This window comes from Dryas octopetala, chromosome 8, assembly GCF_963921425.1.
Source record: "Dryas octopetala chromosome 8, drDryOcto1.1, whole genome shotgun sequence".
Lineage (NCBI taxonomy): Eukaryota > Viridiplantae > Streptophyta > Magnoliopsida > Rosales > Rosaceae > Dryas > Dryas octopetala.
Genome location: NC_141373.1, coordinates 15207620 through 15233541, shown reverse-complemented (window position 1 = coordinate 15233541; position 25922 = coordinate 15207620). Strand labels below are relative to the sequence as shown.

At 34.0% G+C, this 25922-nt stretch overlaps 2 protein-coding genes across 3 annotated transcripts; one reads left to right on the top strand and one right to left on the bottom strand.

Moving 5' to 3' along the window:
• Nucleotides 1–3717: 3717 nt before the first annotated feature.
• On the top strand, nucleotides 3718–14149 carry SOL1 (carboxypeptidase D). 2 transcript variants are annotated; one of them, XM_086255003.1, is made up of 15 exons: nucleotides 3718–3927; nucleotides 4219–4279; nucleotides 4384–4479; nucleotides 4698–4728; nucleotides 4850–4906; nucleotides 5213–5308; nucleotides 6248–6370; nucleotides 7921–8025; nucleotides 8736–8782; nucleotides 9513–9638; nucleotides 9817–9919; nucleotides 11596–11658; nucleotides 11887–11978; nucleotides 13123–13186; nucleotides 13692–13907. In XM_086255003.1, the coding sequence occupies exons 1-15, from the start codon at nucleotides 3825–3827 to the stop codon at nucleotides 13758–13760; spliced, it is 1236 nt and encodes a 411-aa protein (XP_086111129.1). In that variant the 5' UTR covers nucleotides 3718–3824; the 3' UTR covers nucleotides 13761–13907. The 2 variants fall into 2 exon arrangements, with proteins under 2 accessions (XP_086111129.1, XP_086111128.1); XM_086255002.1 differs by having other exon boundaries at nucleotides 3721–3927; nucleotides 11887–11970; nucleotides 13692–14149.
• Nucleotides 14150–17960: 3811 nt separating this feature from the next.
• Nucleotides 17961–24698, bottom strand: LOC147277548 (tryptophan aminotransferase-related protein 4-like). Its single transcript, XM_086254581.1, has 5 exons — nucleotides 24368–24698; nucleotides 22581–22881; nucleotides 21601–21896; nucleotides 20490–20776; nucleotides 17961–18675 (listed from the first exon to the last, which is right to left on the bottom strand). Exons 1-5 carry the CDS (start codon nucleotides 24655–24657, stop codon nucleotides 18419–18421), a joined length of 1431 nt encoding a protein of 476 aa, XP_086110707.1. The 5' UTR covers nucleotides 24658–24698; the 3' UTR covers nucleotides 17961–18418.
• Nucleotides 24699–25922: the final 1224 nt, after the last annotated feature.

Sequence of the window (25922 nt, the reverse complement as noted above, 5' to 3'; positions counted from 1 at the left end):
CTTGTTTGTATATGTTAGTTTCGACAGCTACCTAGTGGTGATTTCAGCCCCAGTCCTCCATTCCGGTGATACATCATCCTCCCCCAGTAAGCATTTATGCTTTCACTTTTAGCTATAAAATTTTCGTTACAGTTACTTTTACTGGACATTAAGTTCGTACAGACGCTCAAGCAACTTAAGACTAGAAATAGGTTCAACATTTTGTTTTGCTTTACCGAACTTATGCCCGTGCCTTATTTTTTGTAGATGCCTATCATGTCGGGCAGTGAGAGTGGCTCGTTGTCCTTTACGTACGATGAATCGTTGTCTTCTTATTCTAGAGAGAACTCTACTTCCTCTGGGAGTGATGGCCCAGCAGTTGGAGACTCGTCCTCACGGGCAGAGGGTTACACCAGTGATGTAGACGGTGCCTGCATGTCTTGGGTTGTTGACACGGCGTAGCTACATGCCAACACCTTGATGGATGAGTGTCTTATGGCCTTCAGACAACATTATGATATTCCAGAGTGTGTCAAGATGAGGCTACCCCAGCGAGACAAGGTGCTGAGCTACCCTCCACCTAGCAATGTCCTTATCCACCCATTTTGGTTTGAGCTGGGATTTCGGCTCCCCCTCCCCCATTATATTTAGCGTATCCTTCAATTTTTCGAGGTGGCACCTGCATAGCTTACGACGGTTGATGGTTAACTTGAGATTTGTTTTTGCCGGGTTGGGATATGATGGGCCCTTGCCCTTGCAGTTTAGTTACTTATATAACCTTAGCATGTACCATGTTAAGGATGGTCTGGTTTGAATCTATGCTTCACCCCGTAACGGGAAAGTGATCGAAGGGAATCGTGCGTCCAATAAGGCGTGAAAACCTGAGTATTTGTTCACCTTCAGATGGTGGGAATTTCCTGTGGGTGATGCAGGTTTACCGGCTGATAGGAGTGTGCCCGTTCTTGGATGTTATTTGTATTCTAATTGCATGATTTTATTTGCTTGGACCTTAGTCGGATTGTTTCCTTTGGCGTGAGGGTTAACCCTTGGGTTCTTAACTTCCTTGTTTTTTTATTTAAGCCTAAAAGATTCTCAGCATACCCACCTTCCACCTCATACATCTTTCACATCATCTTAGGGAAGAAAAATTAAATTTTATTACGCCAAAACGAATAATAATCCTAAGAGATCCAACATGCAGTTGGTCAAAATATGTTTCAAGCAAACGGAAAGTAAACAACTCCTAATCAAAGCGGCGTGCGAGACGCCAATACCAAACGATCTAACCTAACGGTGCGCATAACACCATTACTTAAAGCAAGAAAACAAAACAATGGCTTCCAATCAGAAACACCCTCTATTTGTAATAGTAGCGAAGATGCTTTGTGTTCCATGGGTGTTCCAGCACTTTTCCACGCGAGCTCCTAAGTATGTAGGTTCCTGGCTTTACTACTTTGGTGATCTCATAGAGACCCTTTCAATCAAAAGTAAGGGGGCCAATTATTCTCCCGATAAACAAGCTATCTTGTGCAATATTTATGTAGAAATTTCTCAAGATCCGGTCGTCGGGTACGAAGCAACCCGAAAAAATTTTATGGAGGCAAGTTCGGGAAAAATTTGTCCAGATAACCGGCGACAACTGATCATAAGAATCTCTAAAAATCCAATTTGGAAGAATCAAGACAAGTATCGTTTATTATCATAGTTTGCTTGCTCAAATTGAAAGTGAACATCATAGTTGGGATCCAATGAGAAGTTTGGATCCATTAAGAAGGTGTTGGATGTGTAGGATGAGATAGTGTTTAGAATGACAAAGTGTGAATTAGAAGATGAGAGTTGTGGATGAGGAGTGTGTCATATGATTCTCTTTATAATGATTGAAATGAGAGGTAGATGAGAGTTAAGTTGAAGAGTTAGATGAGAGATAGATAAAAGTTAGTTGGGGAGTTGGATGAGAGGTAGATGAGAGTTAAGTGATATGTAGACGAGAGGTAGATAGAAGCAAGGAATAAAATTTCGGGTTTCGAGGAAATTTTGATGGAAATTTCGATGGAAATTTCGACGGAAATTTCGATGGAAATTTCGACGGAAATTTCGAAGATTTTTAAATTTCGACAGAAATTAGACGGAAACGACGGAAATTACTATCAAAATACGGAAATTTTGAATGAAACTTTACTATATGTTTATTTAACATATTATCTACTACATTGATAAAAAACATTGAAGAAACTAAATTATATAGTAAATTTCATGTGATATAATATGAATATAATGCACGCTGGAGGCAAATACTATTAAATAAAATTAGTATAATGAATAAATGAAATTAATATATTTTTTATACTCTATAATTTATACACTAAATCCTATATACTCTATATACTAAATCCTATATACTCTATAATATATACACTAAATTTTGTATACTTTATAATGTGTATTCTATATTTTTTAGGATATGGTATAAGATATTAGGGTTTAGGCTCTTTAAGATATTTTTAATTATTTTTATATAGAAATGTATTAGGATTTAGGATTTAAAAACAACTAAACAAAACCAAAAAGTTTTTTTTTTTTTCTAATTGCACAAAGACCCTAAGCGAAATCAGTATATATATAATTTATTTTGAAAATTCTCTACGACTAATTAACTTCGGCCATTAATTTGCGTCAACAATTATATACATATATGCATGTGTATAAGAACAATGAATGAAACATGATGTACAGTTCATGAACGTACAATAGTTTCTCTTGAATTTTTCCAACTGTTTGATAACTCAAAAGATCCTTAACCAATCCTAAACTTTTTTTTTTTCTTTCTTTTCTTTTCTTTTTTTTTTCTTTTCTTTTTTCTTTCTTTCTTTTCTTTTCTTTTTTCTTTCTTTTCTTTTTTCTTTCTTTCTTTTATTTTCTTTTTTCTTTCTTTCTTTTCTTTTCTTTTTCTTTTCTTTCCTTCCTTCCTTTCCTTCTTTTCTTCTTTCTGCCCGTGACTTCATCTCTTCCCCTTTTCTTTCTTTTTCCCACTGCCCAGCCAGTCAGCCACTCAGCACCAAACCCACTTCTTTCTCTTTTTTCCCACTGCCCAGCCACCAGACCCACGCCCAAACACCTTCTCTCTCCTCCCTCTTTCTCCTCCCTCCTTCTCTTCCTCTTTTCTCCTTCTTTCCTTCTTCCCTGGTCTCTCTCTATTCCTCATCTTCCTCCCCGATCTGCTGCCTTCGGCGACGGCCGACGACGAGGCCAGCTCGCCTCTTCCTCCCTTCTCTCCCTCTGGTTAGCTGGATCTGGATATTTGAGCGAAATTTCTCTCAAATTCAAAAAAATTTGCTGTGAGGGTATTCAAAATTTCGCTCGAAATTTTCGGCGAAATTTCGAATATTTCGGCGAAATTTTTCGAAATTTGGTCGAATGGGTGTTAAAATTTCGGAACCCCTAAAAATCGAAATTTTCGACGAAATTTCGCCGAAAATTTTGAAATTTAAACCCTTGGATAGAAGTTAAGTGATAGGTAAATGAGGAGAAAGTGTAAAGTAGATGGTATATAGAATTGGAAATGGCAAGTTTACATGATATTAAAATATGGTTATAAAAATAAAAAAATTTAAATATATTCAATATTGAGCCGGACCATAAATGCCAGAAATGGGCCGGACCTCCTTGTCATCGACTTGAAAGCCCATGTCTCGAATTCTCGTCACTTTGCTTTGCAATCCAATCAAATCAAAATCTCACGTGCAGTCCACAATTCCAGATCTTCGTCTTCTTACAAGAATGCCTTCCTGAGTTCCTGTATCTGATGCTGAAGCTTCGTCGTCGTCATCAACATCAAATGTTACAGAATGAAGCTGAGATCTTCCATTCTACTATTCCTCTCTCTCAGCTTCTCCTTTTGTCTTCGCCATGCCATTGCTAGAGGCGGCCTTGAGAACTCTAACCTGGAAGGTCTCTCTCATCTCCTCCTGTGTGTTATATATAAAAATATGTATATATCTCAGCTTCTTTAATTTTGTTTTTTCCTGCGGTTTCTGAGGAACCAAACGGTAGTTATCGATCAAATTATGATCAGAATATCGTGCCTATGTTTTCTTAAACTTTCCATTGTTTTGATGGAGTTTTATCTTTAGAGCTACGAAAAAGTCAAAGCTATACGCATTTGGAATTTCAATATATGTATTTATCTTTTGACTGGTGCATGAATTTAGCTAATTGTAAGTTGTAGCTTGGTGTCGATAGGCTTCGAATATGGTACTCGAACCGGTTCCAGCAGGCACTTGTTTGAGGAGACTCAGACAAGGTATTTCTTAGTACAGTTGAAATTTAATAGCTTCAGATGAACTATGTGTTGTAATTTGATATACCTATGTGTTTTCTGAAAATGTGAAAGAATTTGTGTCACAGTGTTAATGTAGCTCAGGGGTACATGACTAATACTGACCTGGAATGGGCCATTAAGGCATTCCACCAAAGATGCAGTAACATTTCTAGGGTATACAGGTGATTACTTGAACTTGTGCTCTTTTCTTATACATGTACTGGATTAAATTTTTACCCTGTATTCGTATATAAAATTAAGCAATGATATTTATGAGTAGTAGTTTAGCTGGATAAATGCACTATTTCAAGTCTAGTGTTTGTACTCAGGAATCTCTTATGATTATGCTGACTTGCTCTTTTTATTCTCTCGTTGAGGGGTTTTCTTAATGGATTATCAGTATTGGGAAGAGTGTGAATGGGGTTCCTCTGGTAATCATTTCACTGAAGTTCCCTTTTTTTTTTTTTTTTTATTGTGATATTTTTATTTGCAGAATAACATCTTGAATAGCATCTTATGAAGTGGGTGTTGTTTTTTTATTTTTGCTTGTAGTGGGTAATAGAAATTTCTGATAAGCCCGGGCAGGAAGAGCCTGAACCTGCATTTAAGGTGAATGATCTGGTTGTTCATAAAGTTGGAATTAGTATCATCTAATAATTTCCTTCCTTTATGGCAGAATATATGTCAACGTGGTTGAGTAACAGCATATACTTGGTGAAAAATGAAAACATGAATTTCACCTTTTGCATTAAATTTACTTTGAGTGTTTGCATACACACAGTGACCTTGTAGTATCTTTGTACTTGATGTATCTACGTGAAAACCTTTCTTTTTTGCCTCTTTCATTTCCTAGAATGTAGATTACTTGTTACTCATCAAGGGAATATTTGTTGACGACTTTGCTGGGTGTTGCAGTACATTGGAAATGTGCATGGAGATGAACCTGTAGGCCGTGAGCTTCTAATACTACTTGCAAATTGGATATGTGACAACTATTTGAAAGATCCCTTGGTATTTTTCTTTCCTTTTATTGTAGGTGTATGTCTAATGATTGCTTTATTCCTTTCTTTTCATCCTTGGTGAAATTCCCCCGCTTTGTAATTTATAGAAACTTTTTTTTTTCTTTGAGAAGTTGACTTGATTCTTAAAGTTTTTTGGTTTTTCTTTTTTCCCTTTATATGTTTTCCCATGTTGCCCTTAAATTTCGGTCTACTTGGTAGAACTTGGTCCTGTTTTGTGGTATCTGTATCATATTTCAAGGTAATTTTAGCCTATTTCTAGAAGTTTCTATATGCTTCTTTTTGGTAGTCCTTTGTTCTCATGATTTTGTTATTTTTATACACTTCAATAGCAATGATGGATTTTCAGTGGACTCTAGGAAATTAAAAGATGAATGGTCCGTTCAGTTAGATCCCCAGATGTGTGTTTTTAGAACACACAACAATAGAGTTTTATTTGTTTAACCATTAGACCCCTCATTTAATTTGTTGGGCGATTGAAATTCTACACTCCTGTTTCTTTTTCCTTTTTAAGAAAAAAATTAAACACACTCCTCAAAGTTCTCACTCAAATGTGTCAAGAACTTTTAGATTCCTTGAATACATCTTGATAGGATAAAAGAAAGAAATCCTTCTCATGTGTCAAAATATGCATCCATCCTTTCTTATGATCATCTGTATTAACTTTGTATGTTTTATGCTGCCTGAAATAAATTTGTGCTTTGATTCCTTTCCTCTATTTTCCTAGTCCTTGTTATTGGTCCCTTTGATTTTCCCACATTCATTTGATAAAGCTAATAAGATTAATGTCAACTCAATTCTCCTATGGCATAAACTTATTTTAAGTTGATATTTCTCTATCCTTGTGAGTGCATGAAAAATTAGTTTTGTATGGTTGTAGCATTGATATTACAACATTAACCTACTTTCAAATGTCCATTGATCACTACAGGCAACATTGATTGTGGACAATGTGCATCTTCATATACTACCGTCTATGAATCCCGATGGGTTTTCATTAAGGAAGCGTGGCAATGCAAATAATATTGATCTAAATCGAGATTTTCCAGACCAGGTACCTATTTGGGCGACATGACATAAATTGAGCCATCATCAGTAGGCTCCTGCAAAATGGTTATTCAAATACTCGATTTCATAATAAATTGTAGTTCTCCCTAACATATCATCTAGGTATGCAAGTTGCTGAAGCCAATAATCTAGTCATAAATTTCATAAAATAAGAAAATTATTATCTATCCTGTGACAAATAGCATTCCATAATGTTCGGCCATCACAAATTAGTTCTACATTGGTCATTCTAAACCTTGCATCACAATATCTAAAATCTTGGGCCTGTCCATCCATTGCCAATTGGTTTTGGGTTGGATGTTCTAATTTTAACACACTTTCGTATATTCAATCTGCTCCTTTAACATGGTGATGCAGGAGCATCTCCGAGGGTTCCAAGACTTATTATTATTTTTTTAGTAGCTTTTTAATTTTTATTTCGTAGCTGGATTTAGAGTCTAGTTTCCTTATTTCATTAGGTCTTTAAGGTAATTCTACTTTATGTTTTCCTAGTTAGTTTAGGTTTATGCTTTCCTAGTTATCTTAGGTTTATGTTTTCCCTATATAAGCTAAGGCTTAGGTTGTAATAGACAGTTTTTTGGCATAATATTATTCAGAGATTTCTGATGTGAGAGTTTCTTTTGGGTTCCTAAACCCTAGAACTCATCTATCTACGTTCCAACTTTGATTCTATAGCTTTATTCTCTCTCTTTTCTACTGTTATTGCTGGATTTTCCTTTCTACTGTGGTTTTTGCCCTATTACTACAGCTGGACAGCAGCCTATGCTTCTGTCCTGCCTCACATGGTCATTTATTAAAATTAGGCTGCATGTGATAATTGAGATTAGGATTAGCTTTTGCAATTTATTAAACAGAAATGATCAGGTGACATGTATTGAAGTTTGTATGTTATTAATGTAATGTACATCTATATATATTCAATGTGTTATTTTACCCTTGTCTGAACTCTGAACTTCTTTAAATAAAGTATGTGCATTTATTATGATTTGAAAATTAAATTCCGTGATCTATTGCATGGTTCTCTGATGCTCTTGTTCCTGTTGTTTCATTTATGTATTCATAGATAACACTAGTAAAACATGTAATTTCAAATACTTATAAATAGAACAATCATGTTAAAAATGATCACATGTTTTCTTGAATTTTGGAAGGGCCTGTGGGTTGCGGGGGGAAAAAAAAACAAAGATTTAATGGCTAATTAAAATATATGTAGACCGAAGATTGAAATCTTAAATGTCAAAGAGATATTATCAATCCGTGTATAAGTATACACCATATGAATTTTTTGAGTGTGTGAAATTAATGCTTGGAAAATGGTTGTACATACTATTAATAAAATTCACATGATCTAGTTGTAAAGGATTCAAACCTGGTGATCGAAATTCAATGTAGATCTTAAAATTCAAAATCTATATAGTGGGATGTTTGATGCATCTTTAATTTTGTATTTATTTAAAATTCTGGTTTTACTTTACCTTTCATTACTAAGTTCATTGGTCAATTTATAACGAAAGAGACTTTGACATGAAATAACAGTTCTTTCCTGTGAATGACGATGTGTATGCGCGACAACCTGAAACAAGAGCAATAATGAAGTGGTTGAGAGAGATACATTTTACTGCATCTGCCAGCTTGCATGGGGTAATGCATCTTCTTGTATTTTTCATGCTACGATATTTACTCTTAGTTTATTGTATAAGCATACCCATGTTACTTGATATCCATACCTTTACAAGGCTGTTTTAGAAGTCAATGTCAACTTCCTGCTTACTATCAATAGCATGCGGAAAGAATCTGTTAGAACTCTTTCTATGATGGATCTGCATGATGGAATATTATTATTGTTTCTTTCGAACTTATGGGGAGTTATGGATATCTAAGAATGCCTTCTCTTCTTTTCTATTCTAAAGATAAGGAAAGACATTCGCATAGACGATACATGATATATAGTCAATTGACAATGTGAAAAGTCACTGGATTAGCGCATGCTACCCGGGAAGTCTGTTGTTTTTAATTTTGTTATATAAGGACTTTAGGAATCCTAATATTTCTGTAAGATTCTTATCAGAAAAAAAATAATAAATCTGTAAGATTACATTATATAAAGTTGTTCCTTAGTTCTTAGTCCTCAGCCACATCCATTTTATTTCTTTCATTACTGGGTTGAGTCATCCAAGATTCCAAATTGATCTTGACTAAAAAAAAAAAAAAAAGATTACAAATTGATCCATCCAACAAATACATAATGGTCAAAGGGATTAATTCAAACATGTGTTCTCTATCTTAGCTTATGTTTTCTTTAATAAAAGGATGGAGGAATTGGTCCTTATTAATTCTTTAGTTATTCACAGGGTGCACTTGTTGCAAATTATCCATGGGATGGAACTCAGGATAAAAGGTAATGATTTTACATCCATGACAGTTCTTTATTGATAACTTGGCAGTGCTCTCTTACTTTCTTGATTCCTCTTCTATATTTCCAATTTTTTTTTGTTCTTCTGTTGTTGTAAGCTTGAATTCTTTTTTTCTTAATGGAAAATAACGTGCAAACATTTAGCTCTATGAACATCTTTGACTGAAAAAGAAAAAGAAAAGAAAAGGATTTTTTCGTTGAACATCTGCCTATTGGCTACTTATTAGTGCTAAACTTGTGAAGTGGGTTTCTCCTTGTAATGTGATGTTTTGGTCTGACTTTATTTTGGCCTCAGCATTCATTCATTAGAGTGTAGGTTTGGATTGTACTTCAATATTCTATGAGATGCCAAAGGTATTTCATGCAATCATGTTCTCAAAATTGACTGCCATTGGTTCGCTAAATTTTTCTTTTATACCGTGAAATATATCATGGTGATGCGAACATGAGATCTTAGAATGTGAAGTCGCCCTTTTTCGTTTGGGCATATTTCTTTCTCCCATGCTTTTCGTTGGTCAACAATCAACCACAGCTCTCTGTAGTTCTTCACTATAGTGTTAAGAAGATTGCTGTGTGCTTTCTGAATTTTCAAATGATGCTTAATAACAGTAAAGTTACAATAGCATCATCCCAGAATTTGCATGCTGATTAAAATATATAGTTTTTCTTTTGCTTTTGTTTTTGTTTTTGTCGTTTGATATGCATTAATTTACAGGAGAAATTACTTTGCATGCCCCGATGACGAAACATTCCGGTTCTTGGCAACTGTGTATAGTCGCTCTCACCATAACATGTCCTTGAGCAAGGAATTTGAAGGAGGGATTACAAATGGAGCTTCCTGGTATGGCAGCTTTGAGTAATGTTTATGAAGTTTAGAACATAAGGAATTGCATTTTAAATGCTAATCTTTTTGTACTTTCTTGAGTTTCGTATGTAGTTATTTGAGCTACCAACTTATCATAGATATTTTTTCTTTTTGTTTGATATTCATCAACTGTTTCTTAAGACACCTGTTGCAGGTACCCTATATACGGAGGCATGCAAGACTGGAACTACATAAATGCTGGCTGTTTTGAATTGACAATGGAGATTAGTGACAACAAATGGCCTACTGCTAATGAGGTAGGCATCACTGTCGGTGTGTGCAATTTTTTGTAACCTTGATAATATAATACAATCTTCTTTTATTAGCCAGAAAGGCTCTTTCCTTACTTTAAACTTTGGTGTAGTACATTAGTTCAATGCATCTGTCATTAATGCATCTAGTTCATGCATCTGTCGTTTATAAAGGCCCTTTTGTAACCTGGATCAGGGTCCAGATGATTATATTTTGAAATTCAATTTTCAGAGAGTTTTCCATCTATCTTTTCCTATTTCCCTTGAGTTTCAAGGTCCTTCTAAAGAGGATTTCTCTACGATTCTTAGTCTTCTAAGGAGCTTTGTTCTATTAAGTGCTTCCGCTACATTAAACTTAGCTCAGATCACTTCAAAATGTGTGCAATCTGTACCTTGGTTTTGTTATTTTCTTGTCTAGATTCCTGTGATATTGAAGGTGATGGTGGTGTTCATCAATTTTATCCCATTCTAATGTGTGTGCTGTCCTCTGAATAAGTCATGGGGTTTGTAAAGATTGAGATTTGTAAAGACACTTCCAACTCTGATGAATTTATCAGGCCCTTCATTGTTGATTTTACCTACTAGGAACTGTGAATGTTTTGGTTCTAAAATAAAAAATGGAAATAATTGCTTTCCAACAAGAGTGGTACTAGTTATTCATTATGCAAGTTTGTACTCCCTGTTGAGTGGAAAATGAAAAATGTTATTTTTTGAAGGAAAACCAACCTATTTTGACCAAGAAGGATACCGAAGATCCTCCATTATGCTATACCTTCCCTTGTGGGAGAGATCAAATTGTATAAAAACTGATCTTCCCTTGTCAATCTCTAATTATGCTGAAGACCTTTTGTAGGTGTGCAAGTGTCTTACCTCTGATCAATGCAGGGGATCCAACAATCTTGTCAGTGTCTTTACATTGTCAGAGAGTCAATAGCCTCACATCAATCCCTTCAAAAGTGGAGAGGCTCTTATTGACAGTTCCAAATTCTCACTGCAGTGAAGGGTTTAGGCAGGGCATACCTGCCTTCCGAGTATACATTTTATGAGATAGTTTAGAGAGAGGCTTCACTCAACACTTTTCAGTCTCCTTTCTATATAACCTAGGAAAACTACTGTACTTGACAGGCTTGTTTCTCTCTGAGTAACGAAAACTTGAGTGTATCTCTGTGCATGTTAAGCTTCAAATTCATTGTTATGATTTTTATTGGTTTAAGATTCTGGGTTAATTGGTATCCTAACATGGTGTAGACTGTAGAGTATAGTTGTCTTTCTAGTTTTTGATTCAAGTCTTGTTAGTATTCTAATATAATGTTATGTTTCTGTTTCATAGTTGGTGTGTTTTTGACCTACACATGAGGGGGAGTTAGGTCAATCTTGATTTTTTGTGACTGTTCCTAGTTTCCTATGAACTTAAGCTTTTCCGACAATAGGTTTTATGGTATCTTTATTCCTTATGCTTTTCTTACAAGTTCTAGTTGATTTTCTGTATGGGATTCTTTTTTAGTTTATCCATTTGGTTTGGAAGTCTCGGGGGATCTTGTGGTTGGTGGTGTCCTAAGTTGGTGGCAGGTTTTGAATGATTAATTGGATCAAGTGACTTTTACCTTTCACCTTGGAAATTCCCTTTCATTTTAACTTGCTACCATTAGCTGTTTGACATATTAATTCATGTAAATGTGCAGCTTCCTACTCTTTGGGAATACAACAAAATGAGCATGCTTAATCTTGTTGCAAGCCTAGTGAAGGTACTTGTGGTTGGCTGTCAACATATTTATTGCATAGTCATAAAACAGGAACTAACCATCCACTGATTAATTTCATGGTGCCTCACATTTCGTTTTAAGTATAGTCCAGATAATTTAACTTGTGCTGAGCATTTGAGAATAACAGTCAAAGTTCTCACTAAGACATTTCAGAAGTTAAATTTTAAAGGGGTGTGACATTGTTTATCTAAACTTAACTTGTATCTTTAGACAGGAGTACATGGAAGGATCTTTTCATCAGATGGTGGAAGGCCGTTGCCAGGCTCTGTTGCAATAAAAGGAATAAATTACACAGTATGTCATCAACATTCATTTATTCTTTAAAATTATGTATCTATTCTTTTATTCTATTGTGGTTGTGCAAGATGGCTTCAGTTTGAAACACGAGTGGACTGAAGTATTAATATTAAATGACAATAGTTCAAAACCTATGTTGGGTAGCCTAAAAAATGGTTGTACTATTACAATGAAATTGGACAATAGTCCAGGATAACATGAGATAAATCTCATGTAGAAGCATGTGTTAACTTATCTCAATGGCTGGACTATTACAATGCAGTAGAACAATAGTCCAATCCCATTTTGCATCAAACACAGGATGTAATTCGGTCCAATCCAATACAACATGTCCCAAACGAAGCCTATAGTTGAAACATTGAAACTAATGTTGAACCCTATCTCATTCTAAAATATTAAAATGATTATATAGAGATGACTTTAATTTTAATAGAGCATGAATTCCCAAGTTGTGATCTACCAAAATTCTAATGATCTAACTTTTAACAAATAACCAGAAAATAAATCAAGAAGGAGGGCTTTGAGAATACTAAGCAACTTTTTGTTTTTTGTTTTTTTTGCTTTCTCAAGAATAACTAAAATCAAAACAATATAATAAAAAATCAAAATTATTGACAAATAAGCGAAAGATGAACAATCAAAGTCTACCCAAAAAAAAAAAAAGATGGAAGAATTAAACAGAATGAGCAGTTTAATAATGTTTGCATATTAATTTTCTATGAAATCTGGAAACAATTTATTATGATTCTGTTCTTTGTACTATCCTGCTTCTGGGTTGTTTGAAAAAGAAGAAGGATGGGAGTCCTAAGAGAAGTCAGAAACTTCTGAAAAGAATTCTGTTTTCCTGGATGAAATCCAGTGTTCCATACTTGGAGCAAATCACATTGGGCTGTATGATTTTCCTTCCGCAAAAAAAAAAAAAAAAAAGACACCGGCTATATGTAGTGGCAATGCCTATTCCTTCTCACCCTCCCTCTTCCTCTCACCCTTGTACTCTTCTCTCTTTTCCTATGTTGTTTCCAGCCATATTGATGCTTATTGACTTGTTACACCTTATGGTTTACATTTTCTACATAATATGTTACACCCATTTGGACAGTGTGCTGAACTTGTTGACATTACTTGAAAACTGACGTTTTGGACTGGCAGGTTCAAGCTAACAGAGCATATGCGGATTACCATCGCTTGCTTGCCCCTGGAGGAAGATATGAAGGTATTTGCACATTTTTCACATATTAGCGGTAATCATTATTTTCAGTATTTTCAATGCCTTTCAGCATGGAATATTTTCTCCTTCCTAAGAACATGGCCTAGAAAAGTAGTGGATTGTTTGGCCTAAATATGTGAGGCGTGTAATGAGGATGTGGCATGGATAGAGATTTGGAGGTCCTCTTTTTTCTTTTTCTTTTTTTGGTGTGTTTGCACTTTGCAGATACAGTTTCTTTTGGTAAATGAATTTATTTTCTTATGAAGAAAAGGGGAACATGAAAGGACTTTGTTGTCCTAATAACCAAAGGACAAAGAATTGTTTCACTATTTTCTTCCAACCACCACATGGAGAATATATCATGTATTTTGAGGATAAATTTGACGAAGGAGGTACATATAAAAGAGTTGGGAAAACAAATACTTTATAAATGCATATCTGTACTTATGTTTTCTAGTGTGGTTGCCCATCATAAAATGGTTTTGATGTCTGAGTTTCTGGTTGTGTGCAGTCACAGCCACTGTGCCTGGGTACATATCAAAGACCACATGTATCTGGCTGGAAGAAGGCACAAATGTAGATTTTGTTCTCGATCCTGAGGTCGACCTCGGAGGGACTCCACTTCGAAGTGCCTGTGAATACAGTAACTGGGGCAGTATGAGCATCATTTGGGAGACCCCTTTGGAATTATACTTGCTTTTGATTGTTATTTTAGGATTCTTTTTGTTTTTATGCAAGAGGAGGTCGCTCAACCGATTAAAACAGAGACAGTTATCAGGATCGAAAAGACCAGTCATGGTTTGAGGCTGAAGCTCCCTTTTTTACTTGTAAGGATGTTAATTGTATATTATATTGAGAAATTTGACATTTCTTTTTATGTAGAACGGAATAGAAAGTTTAATTGTACTTGTTTATTTCACATGGAATTGCTCATGATATTGGAACTTAGTATTTGCTTGGTGTCACTAATTTCAATTGGGTTACCCATATAACGAGATGGTCCTATTTCAATAATGTGATTTGTCAAATTTGTTGCTATTTTTTCGGAGATGTAGTTCCTGCATATATGTAAATGTTCATGCATGGGCAGAGACAAGATTTTATCATTGTTGGGGCCGAAACCTAAATGTTTAATTCTTACCAATATCTTACCAAATAATATTTCAATAGCGTTTAAAAGTTTTTTTATTTTAACTTTTTTTATTAGGCTTATTTGCGCCAATGCCCCCTGAAAGTAACTTCAATTTTCAATTTGCCCCCTGAAATTTCATTCCTTCCACTTTGCCCCCCGAACTTTACAAAATACTATATTCCGTCATGTCCGTCTATGGATCCGTCAAAGCAGCTGACGTGGCGCTTACGTGGAGGGGTAATTAGGTCTTTTACCTGATGCAAAGCTGAATCAGACTGACAAAATGCCAAATCAGCTCCACATCAGCATTAAGTGGGACCCTTTTGTTCTTCTTCGTCTTCTTCAAATACAAGATCATGGGGTTTTTCCCTTTTATTTTGGGTTGCTGGGCGAGATGGGTATTTTTTTTATTTTTGTTTCTTTTTTGTTTGCAATTTTTGCTAGACGATCGTGACGATGGGGAAACGAGAAGCCGACCACAACCACCTGGTGTTTTTCAAGAGTTTCACAGAAGCAGTGGACCATTACGCCGCCGTCTTTGACTCGAGGTAACGCTGCCGCCGAACAAAGGGAACAACTAGCGATGGTTCGGGAGGGAGATCTCGAACATGGCAGTGGCAGCGGCATGAGGTAAAACATGGCAGTGGCATGGACCGGTCGATCGAATGCTATAGTTGTCGAAGCGGCTGAGAGCTCGTCGATACTGTTCAGCTCCGTGGTTGCCATTTTAGGATTTGGGCGTTTAGGGTTTATGAATTAAGTAGAACCGGGACAAATTAAAATTTGATTAGTTGATTGTGATTGTAATTGGGAGATTAAATTGTTTCTTTGATTAGTTTAGTGAATTAGAGGATAGGAGAAAAATTGGTTTGTGGAATTGATTGTAATTCTGTCGAGTGTTGAAATCATTCGGAGGGAGACAACATATCGTGATCGTCATCGCGGCCAAGGAGGAGGAGAAGAGGGAGAGAGAGAGAGAGAGAGAGAGAGAGAGAGAGAGAGAGAGAGAGAGAGAGAGAGAGAGAGAGAGAGAGAGAGAGAGAGGGGTTACCGGTCGGCGCCGGAAAGGGGGAAGGAGGTCGGTAGGTTGGGTAGCCATCGCAGGGGAGGCAGGACTGGGGGCTGCGAGGTTGCTGGGTTTTCACCCTCTTTTTGGTTTTTTTATATTTAATTATTTAATTTTTATGTTTTATATCATTTTTTTAAGTTTATTAGTTTTTTATATTAATTTTTAGGCTTATCAGCTTTGCATCAGGTAAAAGACCTAATTGCCCCTCCACGTAAGCGCCACGTCAGCTATTTTGACGGATCCATAGACGGACATGACGGAATATAGTATTTTGTAAAGTTCGAGGGGCAAAGTGGGAGGAATGAAGTTTCAGGGGGCAAATTGAAAATTGAAGTTACTTTCAGGGGGCATTGGCGCGAATAAGCCTTTTTATTATAAAAAAATATAGTATGAACATGTCCCTTTCATTAAAGGATTCCTTATTTAAGATTAAATAAATGATCTCTTGTAAAGTTCACTATATATTGTATTTAGACAATCAGAATCGTCTAAATTTAAGGCCTCCATTGAAAGATTATCTTTGTAAAAAATTAGCTAAATTAAAAATCATTTACATATTTGATTAAATGGTTATCATTTCAAGTGTTTATTGAAAATATTTTATTCGTTTATTTATTTAATCAAAGTTAAATAGCTTAATGGTTTTCAATTTGTCTAAATTTTTGGAAGGATATCTTTGAATATAGTCTTTAAAAATAGACGGTTCGGATCGTTGATATACTATATGCAGTAGGCCCCATAAAGGATCCCTTAAATAAAATTATTTGAGAAATCATTCAATGGAAAGGGTCTGATAGTATGAAATTGTTAAGTTGTATATATATACATATATTAAATTTTCATTTAATTAGTATTAATGGTATGACACATTCTTCAAATGATACCACACCCAATATATACAATAATGATATACTTATCATATTCTTATACCACATTTTTATACCATTTTACGTGTCATTATTTTATTGGACATAGTTTTTCTTTTCCTTTTTAGGTTTTTATTTTTATTTGTTAGTATCCAATGTATGAATGGCATGTAAATTGCCACATAAGGTGGTATGAAATTGTGGTATAGAAATGTGGGATGTCTAGCACTACTGCAATATATACAATAATGCTAGTTGTCCCATATTTTTTTTCCCACATTTGTATCCCACCTGATATGTCATTATTTTACTGGATATGTATTTCTTTTTTCTTTTTTAGGTTTTATTTTTTAATTTGTAGTGTCCAATGTATGAATGCCATGTAAGATGGTATGAAATTGTGGTATAAAAATGTGGTAAGTGTAGCATTACTGCAATATATATTCATAAGAATTTTGTGAATTCACATAGATATGTACATGAGAAAATTTTAGCTAAAAGATTCCAACTATACCCAAAATCTCTATTCAGTACATGAATTTCATTTTGTGTCAACTGAGGGCTGAAACTTTCATTTTGTGTCAATTAAGGACCCTGTTTTATTCAATTTTTATCTCAACTTTGTACCGATGTTGGACCTATCAAACCTCCATCAAATTCAGCAAACTTATACAGGGTTTAAAACTATGCATTTCCTCTTTACAACTATATAAAAATCACTCAAATTGGACATCTACAACTCTAGATAATTGGCCCAAAAGTAGGATACTCGAAACTGTCTAATCGGACCTTGGGAAAAATATCTGGAAAATTGGATAGTTTCGGGTGCTCTAGTTTGGGGCCGATTATCGGGAGTTGTAGAGGTCCGATTTGGGTGATCTTTATATGGTTGTAAAGAGGAAATGCATATCTTTAAACACAGTATATTTTTTTTTCTGAATTTGGTGAAGGTTTAATGGGTCTAAGGTCACCAAAGTTGAGATAAAAACTAAAAAAAATAGGGTCCTTAATTGAAACAAAATGAAAGTTTCAGTCCTCAATTGATACAAAATGAAATTCATGTCTTGAATAGAGATATAGTTGGAGTCCTTTAGCTAAAATTTTTCCTTACAATTTTAATTTATTTATTATGAGCATGTTAAAAAAATTATTATTGGAATTATGTATTACACATTTGTTGCACTAATCATCATCAATTGTCTTTGATTCTTTGTGTAATACCTAGTTTTTAAATGTTAATTTTCTTGTTTGATTTAATAGAGGGGTTTTAATTAAGAAATTGGGTTTTGAAGAGGTATGGTCCTTAAAACAAAGGAAACTACAATAATAAATTATCAACTAGTTTCTGGCATGTATAATGTGGGGGAAAATTATATAAATACAAAAAGTTGGCCTAAGAATAAGATACAAAATAATTGGGTTAAACTCAGTCTTAAAAAAATAAAATAAACTCATATTAAATATTCAAATGTTGTTGTTCGGTTTGAGTTATGTGACATTTGATTTGATTTAATTGTAATGTTCACAAAAATAATACAATAGAAGAAAAGAAAAACATGTAATTATAAACAACAAATATGCTCGATCAATGTGTGGTATTCTACAACTTATATTAATTTTTTTTTTTTTTTTTCAAAATTAGTCCCTTCTACGTTCCGCCTATGCCAGTCATCCCTATCCTTCATTTTAAGGTTCATGTAATAAAAAAGATGATAACTGGAATATCTATAATCATTGTAATAAAAAAGAAATACTCACATATGTAAGAATCACATAATTAATGTACTAGCTACATATACCAGTTTATAAATACCATTTCGTAATAACGATTCTACAAATTTTATATTTTAATGAAGAGGAGAGCTATTTGCATTCCCATCAAACAGTTCTGCAAACACTCCATTACAGGAGTGTGTGAATTTGCGAAAATATAACAAGAGAGCATGAAGTGTGCTCTCTTAATTAATTATTAACTTTCAAAATGTTTTTATGTAGTAGGTCAAATAACTTGACCTTTATTTGGAGAGTAAAAATTCTATGTAACAGGTGTATTTATTTATTGTATCTATCTCTCTCATTACGTATTAAGTCATGTGAAAAAAATCATGTAAAGAGAGAGATATTAGACACATAAAATATATACAGCCGTGATATAGAAGTCTTTTTTTTCCCTACACTACCTTTGAGTGTTGATGAGTTGTTACTGATATTAAATCATTGGCAAGATTTGGCTGTCTTTCTTGCAAGACTAATTGGTTGAGTCGATGAAGCAATATATCAAAATCATCTTGGCTCCTGATGAGGGTTAGACGTACATATCGTTCTTCAGCACCAAACTCGCTTCCTCTACGCCCATAAACATTGGCTTCTTGGAGAACTGCATAACAATCTTTATCCTCTTCCCTCTCGCACTTCACCCATGCATAAGCTGCCATGAAAATCAATTAAATAAATGGAGGCTTTTAATTTATTAGTTCCATTAATTCTAGATTCTTCCAAAAATTAACTATATGTGGTCTTAATTGTGATGGTTATTCATGCATGCCCATAAACATTCCAATTATAAGAACTCTAGCTAAAATGAGAAATCCAGGCTATAGACAAAGAAAATGCTTATAAAGATAAATCCAACTTTTTCTACTTGTACGTTTTGGTTTTGCTTGCTTTTTAACATAATTAAGCTTTAGATTATTCCGGCCAAAAAAAGAAAAGAAAAGAAAAAGCTTTAGATTACAAATCCAAACATTACTTAGTTTCTTTTTTTATTATTATTATTGATTGAAAGTCATGTAACGCCAAAAGTACAAGTAGAGAACTAATCCATTTCCTAAACCATATATACATGATCATTTGGTTATATGTTTTATGTTTAGCCAGCATATATATATATATATACATGGTATACCTCAACTTATTTATGTTGAGGTATTCATGCATGTGAGACTTCTTAAATGATCTCTTACTCGAATTCTATGTATATATCAAGTTTTATATTTAGAGTAATGCTGCATTTACTAAATTTCTTTGTTGAATTTTGTTTGTAAGATAATGTGATGGTATTTTTTTTATTCAAATTTGAAAAAGAAGGATAGTTGAAGCTCCACGAAGAAAATAAAGGTCAATTTGAATTATAGCGGCTTAATTGTTGGAAAACAAAATAAGAAAAAGAATTATAGTAGCTTAATAGTGAAACTGGATGCCTTTTGCATCTGTGTATAACACAGGACATAATATGTAGCAATGTCTTTTTACTGATGCAAAGATTCTCTTAACTTTGCTGGTATCACTTTCTTATAATTAATAGTTTTTTTTTGGACAAAATCTTGTAATTAATAGTTAAGAGCTGCTTATGTAAGGATTCTCAGTTTTTCTGTCTTTTTTTCTCTTTATTTTAAAAAATAATTTGGAAGCATCTTCGAGGCTTTTGTCTTTATTTGCTTAACCTCAAAAAAATATAAAAATTATTAGATATCATAAGCAATAAATTATTGCTTAATTATTTTTTAACAACTCATCCAGAGCCTTGAAAATTGATATATGGGCTCTGGCCGGCAAGTGGAATTTGATATTAGTCCAACATATAGTACATAGCAAGAATATAGTATGGAGTTCTCTTATTTTGGTCAATAATATATATAATATAGTTTGGGGTACAGCCACCGGCCAATTTAAGGCAATCAAACTTTACATATATTGAGGAACTTTGAAGCAATGATGCTACTCGACACAAATATCTAAAAGAAACCATTTCTCTTATTAAATTTGTCAATCTCCAAAAATGATCGAGATTGTAGGTCAATCCACTAAATTGTTCTTGTGGGCCACTGACCTTTTTGGTTACTAGCTAGATTTAGTGAAATATAACCCGACAAGAACTTTAAGGGGTGTATAGAATATAGATTTTGAAAGACTTTCTTTCATATGTATTTATTGTTATCTTCTCAATGTACTTTCATATGATAGTTTAAGAAAGTACAATAAGTATTGTGATACTCAAAAAGTCATTCATTTTTAAGGAATTCATTAAATAATGGATTTTGGAGTACTTTGAAGTTAGAGTTAAATTCATCATCTTTGCTTCGGATGTTAATGAGATTTCAGACATTAATTAAAAAGCCATAGGTCGTGACTCTAGCATTATAATGTTCCATATATGATTCAATATATGTTGAATGAATACCTACACATGCATGTTCATGTTATTAAGAATCTACAAATCTAAAATGGTAGAGTGGATGTTACCTGGTGATGGTCCTCTAATTTTCTGGAAAAAGGTGCAGTATTGGGGTGCAATTTTTTTTAGAGAAAAGCGGTTTGAGATAGAGAGGGTGTTGCTCAATTTTTCCCAGCGGGACCTTACGGTGTTGTATCCAAATTCAAAAATTTGCTTTGCTCCTCCTCTTCCTTGAAGGACTGCATTCAGAAGCTTCAAAGCTCTTAGCTGAGCATCCCGAGAAACACCCAAGCTACTCATCATCACATAATCCATCATTCTTTGGTACACAGATTCATCCTTTACCACTGCCCACCTTCAAAACCCACAACAATAAGGCTCTATTTGGATGGAGTGATTCCAAATCTAGGAATTTAATTAACATTATAAAGTAATTAACATTATAAAGTTAAATGGCTCTCTTAAATTATTCCAATTCACATATAAAGTTAAAGTCAATTGATCACATAATGTGACAGCAGATGTGTTAATTAATAATCATACATATTAAATAATGTACTAAGCATGTGCACCTATTGTCAAACAATGTACCAACTTGTTAGCTCTTGTTCCGGTAGTATTTCTCTTTATTTTATTAAAAATATCCTAAATTTGAATTTTTTAATCCCAATAAAAAATTATAAAATTATTAAAAAATATCATCGATCACTTTAGCAATTTTCATTCCAAAAGTGTGGGACATATATAATAATATAGGATGAAGTCCACAAGAAAAACATAACAAAAAGAGTTTAAAAAACAATTTGAAAATAAAAATAAGGCTTATTTGCACAAATGCCCTTTGAAAGTACCTTTCATTCTTACTTTGCCCCTTTAAACCTTATTCTTCTCACTTTGTCCCCCGAATATTATAAACCCCATATTTCATCAAGTCCGTCAATGGTTCCGTTAAAAAATCAGACGTGTCACTTACGTAGATGAGCGACATGTCAGCTTTTTTGATCCAGTCATTGACTTGACGGAATATGACTTACTGAAAGAGTTTGTAAAGTTCGGGGGACAAAGTGAAAAAATTAAACTTTAAGAGATAGAGCAAAGTAAGAATAAAAGTTACTTTCAAGGGGCATTTATGCAAATAAGCCTAAAAATAAAGAAAATGATGGTGTAGTTGATGCTTACCCTAATCTAGAACCAGCATGGCCAGTGAGCTTGGAAAGTGAAAATATCATGAGATCCTCATCTGCTGGAGTTGGAATGGCTGTAAAATGTGGCCAGTAATAAACCCGATCATAGATTACTTTGGAATTGGGGCCTTGAAAAACTGCCTTGTTCAGCTGCCCATCAGGATTGTTTGGTGATGTTACAAACTCAATAACATTCCTAGTCGGATCATGTGACATGTTCTGCAATAAGGATGCATCTCCTTTAAACTCATAGTTCACTGATCGGAAAAATTCTGTTTGCATTTCATAAAGCTGCATGTGAAAATCAGTTAAACATCAGATCATAGTCATATATATACATGTAATAGTGCTCGACACAAATTAAAAAAGTATTGTATTTCTGTCCTTAAAATTACAAAATCAATGGCTAGTTTTTTTGGGTATCGAGGTCTTATATATAGTTAATTAATTATTAAAAAAATAAACGGTTAGGCATTCTTTTTAAAAATTCATGATTTTGCTATTACCGATATAATTGAATAAATTTGAAGCACTATTATATTATTTGATAAATAAAATTGAAGAAAAATTTGGATGAGATGGTGTTACTACGTCATAATACTCTTATGACAAGCTACATGTTAATTTATATTTTCATTGCATGATGTAATTTTATTTTATTTTCTTAATACATGATGTGTATATTGTGTATTGAAAGTTACAATCTTGTCATTTACCCCTACTTCCAAAGCCAGAGTTCGACTCCCCCCTCCACCTTTGGCCTCCCTAGTAACAAAAAAGAATTACAATATTTTAAATACATGACTTTTTATGAGTGGTTGATTTTACCACATCAACATAATGATATGGTAGAACTATCTCACTCAAGTTCTTCTTACAAAATTAAACAATGTTAGTAGTCAATTTTGCACAAAATATGTCCCAAGCAGCATGAAATTAAGCTGTGAATTCAGAGAAGTAGGATAGATTTCCAACCTTGTAGTAAGGAATTGAAACTACAACACTTGAAGGCCTTGAGGAGCTGGTATTATGGGAAGAGAGTGCATGAAGTGCAGCAATGAGAAGTTGGGTTGAGCCAGCACCAACAACAATGTGTCTTCCTTGAGTCACTGCATTTCCAACAGTGGCATGTACTTTACGAATGTGCCTCTCAAGCTCTTCTGAGATGCGAGATTGATCAGCGTAGGTGTAGCTCATTCGATGCCACCCTGCAACTACAACTGCACTTTCAGCTGCATGTTGCATCCAATAAGGCTCTAAGAAAAGTGGGTCCCCACTGCAAATTTAGCACCAATTTTATACATCATATAGTTGAATTTTCTCATGAGCCATGAGTACTACGTCATGATGATGATATAAGGGCATTTTGTGTAACGTCATGATGATGATATATATAATATATGCTTTAAAAAAAATATATACGTGAAGGTGTGAGAACTAAAAAAGGATAATTTGGTGACCTTGTAATTTTTTTTTTTGGTCTGAATTGTCCCTGTTTTTTTCTTTCTAAAAAAGAGGAATCTTATCATACATATAATAGTAAAGTGTTACTTTATTAATTTTTCCAATGGTTGTTCATCAATCGGCTGTCTTATTCAATTTGGACCCACCATCTCAAAACAAATAATTGACCTAATATAATGAACACCAATTATTATTGCTTTGTCAGAAACACTAATATTCATTATACAGTAGCAAAAGCATCTAAAAAACGTGAAGATACCAAAAGAGAAAAAACAAACAAACCAAAGATCCAACGGTGAGGAATCCTCTAGTATTTTCCTCTAATTTAATTCGTTTTTCCACTTGTATACATGTGGGACCAGACTATATAAAGATATTTTTTTAAGAAAATACATGCATTAATGCGAGTTTTGACATTTCTGGAATCTTTAAAAGTGGCCAAAAAATAAAAAAAGTACCTGATCCAAATACACTAAAATGAATAAAATAAAGAGATAATTAGACTTAAGTATTCTAGAAAAATAGTTTTTAGATAAAAATTGAGAGTGTTTTAAAATTTATAAAAAAATTATTTTAATTCATAATAATTTATAAGAAAATTCTTTTAATTTATAATAAAGTCATTTTAATTTATAAGAAAATCTTTTTAATTCATAATAAAGTCCTTCCTTGATTTGAAGGGTATTTCTCTCTATTTGAAGGGTATTTTTTCTCCTAGGGTGTAGAGTAGGCTTTATAGAGGCTGCATGTTAGGTAAATTTTGGAGTTAAAACCTAACATAAAGTCATCAAAGAAGAAAAATAAAAAGACTTAATTAAAAACTCTAAATCACTACCGGTTTTAGTCGAAGAAAAATTATAAAATGAACTATACTCTAAATCTCCCTAAAACAAATTAAGTCCCTAGCTAGTGTACATAAAATGAATATCTTTTTAAAAATTTTTAAATGTCCTTATTGTTGTTGATATATATATGGAATTGATGTTCTGGGATACTTAAGTAGAAGATATGTTCCTCCACTTTGATAAACAAAAACTCAATCACATCCTAAAACTCCTGTAAGTTTTCATGTATAAGTACACACACTCAATACCTAAGGTGTATGCTCCGATCTACTCAGGGAAGCTCTAAAAAACTGTTCTAATAAAATTCCTTTTAATTAGTTAATTCATTAATTCCCAAAGTAGCTACCATTTTCCAGTGTGTGCAAGCCTCTATGCAAGAGAGAGAGAGAGAGAGAGAGAGAGAGAGAGAGAGAGAGAGAGAGAGAGAGAGAGAGAGAGAGAGAGAGGAGAGACCTGTCAGCATCTGCTGCACAAGAGGTTAAGAAGTGAGAGCAGTCTGGGCCTCCATAGCAAGAATTGCACTCACAAGGAGGTTCCTTCCCATCAAGAACCAAGCCATCCAAGTAGGCTCTTCCATGCCCTGAGCATGGTATAGCTGCCACATGCTCAGCCTCTTCTGCTGCTCTTCTGCTCCAACTCAGCTCCCACTCTCCATCCACATACATTTTGAACATCAATAATAGATTAACAACCACAGAAGATGCCAGAAGCACAAAGTAGGACCTGATCTGTGCCTTAGCCATGTGTTTTCTTCTAAATTTTCAGGCTTTCTTAAGCATAACATATATATATATATATATATATATAAAGAGAGATAGAGAGTAAGAGACCCAGAGAGAGAGCCTTATCTTTATCAGAAAGAGAATGACAATGACAAATTTAATACGTTATGATCGAGGAAAAGTCTGGACGAATCTTTATTGCCCAAATATTTTTTTTTTTCAATTTTTTTTTTTCAACTTCACGAATCAATTCATGTAAAATGAATTATCTTTTCTTACTTAGTTTTCTTTTTATAACCGAAGTTAATTTTATTGATGCAAACTTATAAGAGCACAATGTCTACGTACAAGAGTGTGAGGTTACACTACAACAAATATGGCCAAAGACCTCTATTTTTTGCACCCATAAATTTGGGGGTGCCTATTGACAAATGAGGTGGTCACTAATACTTATTGTTAGTGATTACTATGTTTGTGGTGGAGATGATAGTTGCTTTAGGAACCACTAATATATTTGTACAATAGTTGATTTTTTGGTAGCTCCATAAACATAGTAACCAAATTGGGAGATTAGTGGGATAATTTTTTTTTCCCACCCCTAACCCAAACTAAATTTGTAATGGTGGCTGTGCACAAGGCCTCTTTTCTTTGAAACTAAAGTTGGGAAAGTGGCAATTGACATTTTGGGTTTAGGGATGAATTTATAAAATATTTCATTAAACTAATATATTTCATTAAAATTATTTTTCTATGAATTTATAAAATTGTTTGTTTTAAAAAGAAATACTTTTATAAATTGGTTTAAGGTTTTATTTTGACAAAATTAAATATTTATATTATAAATGAGTTTTTTGTCTAGTTGGATAGAGCTCGGGACTACAAGCGCGTAGACATGAAGAAGACGTAAATTGGTTTAAGGTTTTATTTTGACAAAATTAAATGTTTACATTATAAACAAGTTTTTGGTCTAGTTGGATAGGGCTCGGGACTACGAGCGCGTAGACACGAAGAAGATGTAAAACGGAGTTACGACCATCAAGATTCGAATTGGTGTACCGGTTAACAAATTATGTTGATTTTTGTTTGAGGGCTAAATGTGTAATTTCGCTACATAGGGTTAAATAAAAACCTAACTCCAGAATTTATTCTTCATTTCCTCCCACATCCCTAAACCAGCCGTACCCTCCCTTCTCTCTCATCTCTCTATCTTAGATCGAACATGGATAATCCAGTGAGGATTCCAGCGCGACTACCACCAAACTCTTCATCGATCTCCTCCTCCTCTC

Coding starts and splice junctions, on each gene's coding strand:
- SOL1 (XM_086255002.1), top strand. CDS start 3,825: ATGAAGCTGAGATCTTCCATTCTACTATTCCTCTCTCTCAGCTTCTCC. Junction 4,480..4,697: donor AACATTTCTAGGGTATACAG/GTGATTACTTGA, acceptor ATGGATTATCAG/TATTGGGAAGAGTGTGAATG. Junction 9,639..9,816: donor ATTACAAATGGAGCTTCCTG/GTATGGCAGCTT, acceptor CACCTGTTGCAG/GTACCCTATATACGGAGGCA.
- LOC147277548 (XM_086254581.1), bottom strand. CDS start 24,657: ATGGCTAAGGCACAGATCAGGTCCTACTTTGTGCTTCTGGCATCTTCT. Junction 22,882..24,367: donor TGTGCAGCAGATGCTGACAG/GTCTCTCCTCTC, acceptor CTAAATTTGCAG/TGGGGACCCACTTTTCTTAG. Junction 21,897..22,580: donor TTTCAATTCCTTACTACAAG/GTTGGAAATCTA, acceptor TTTCACATGCAG/CTTTATGAAATGCAAACAGA.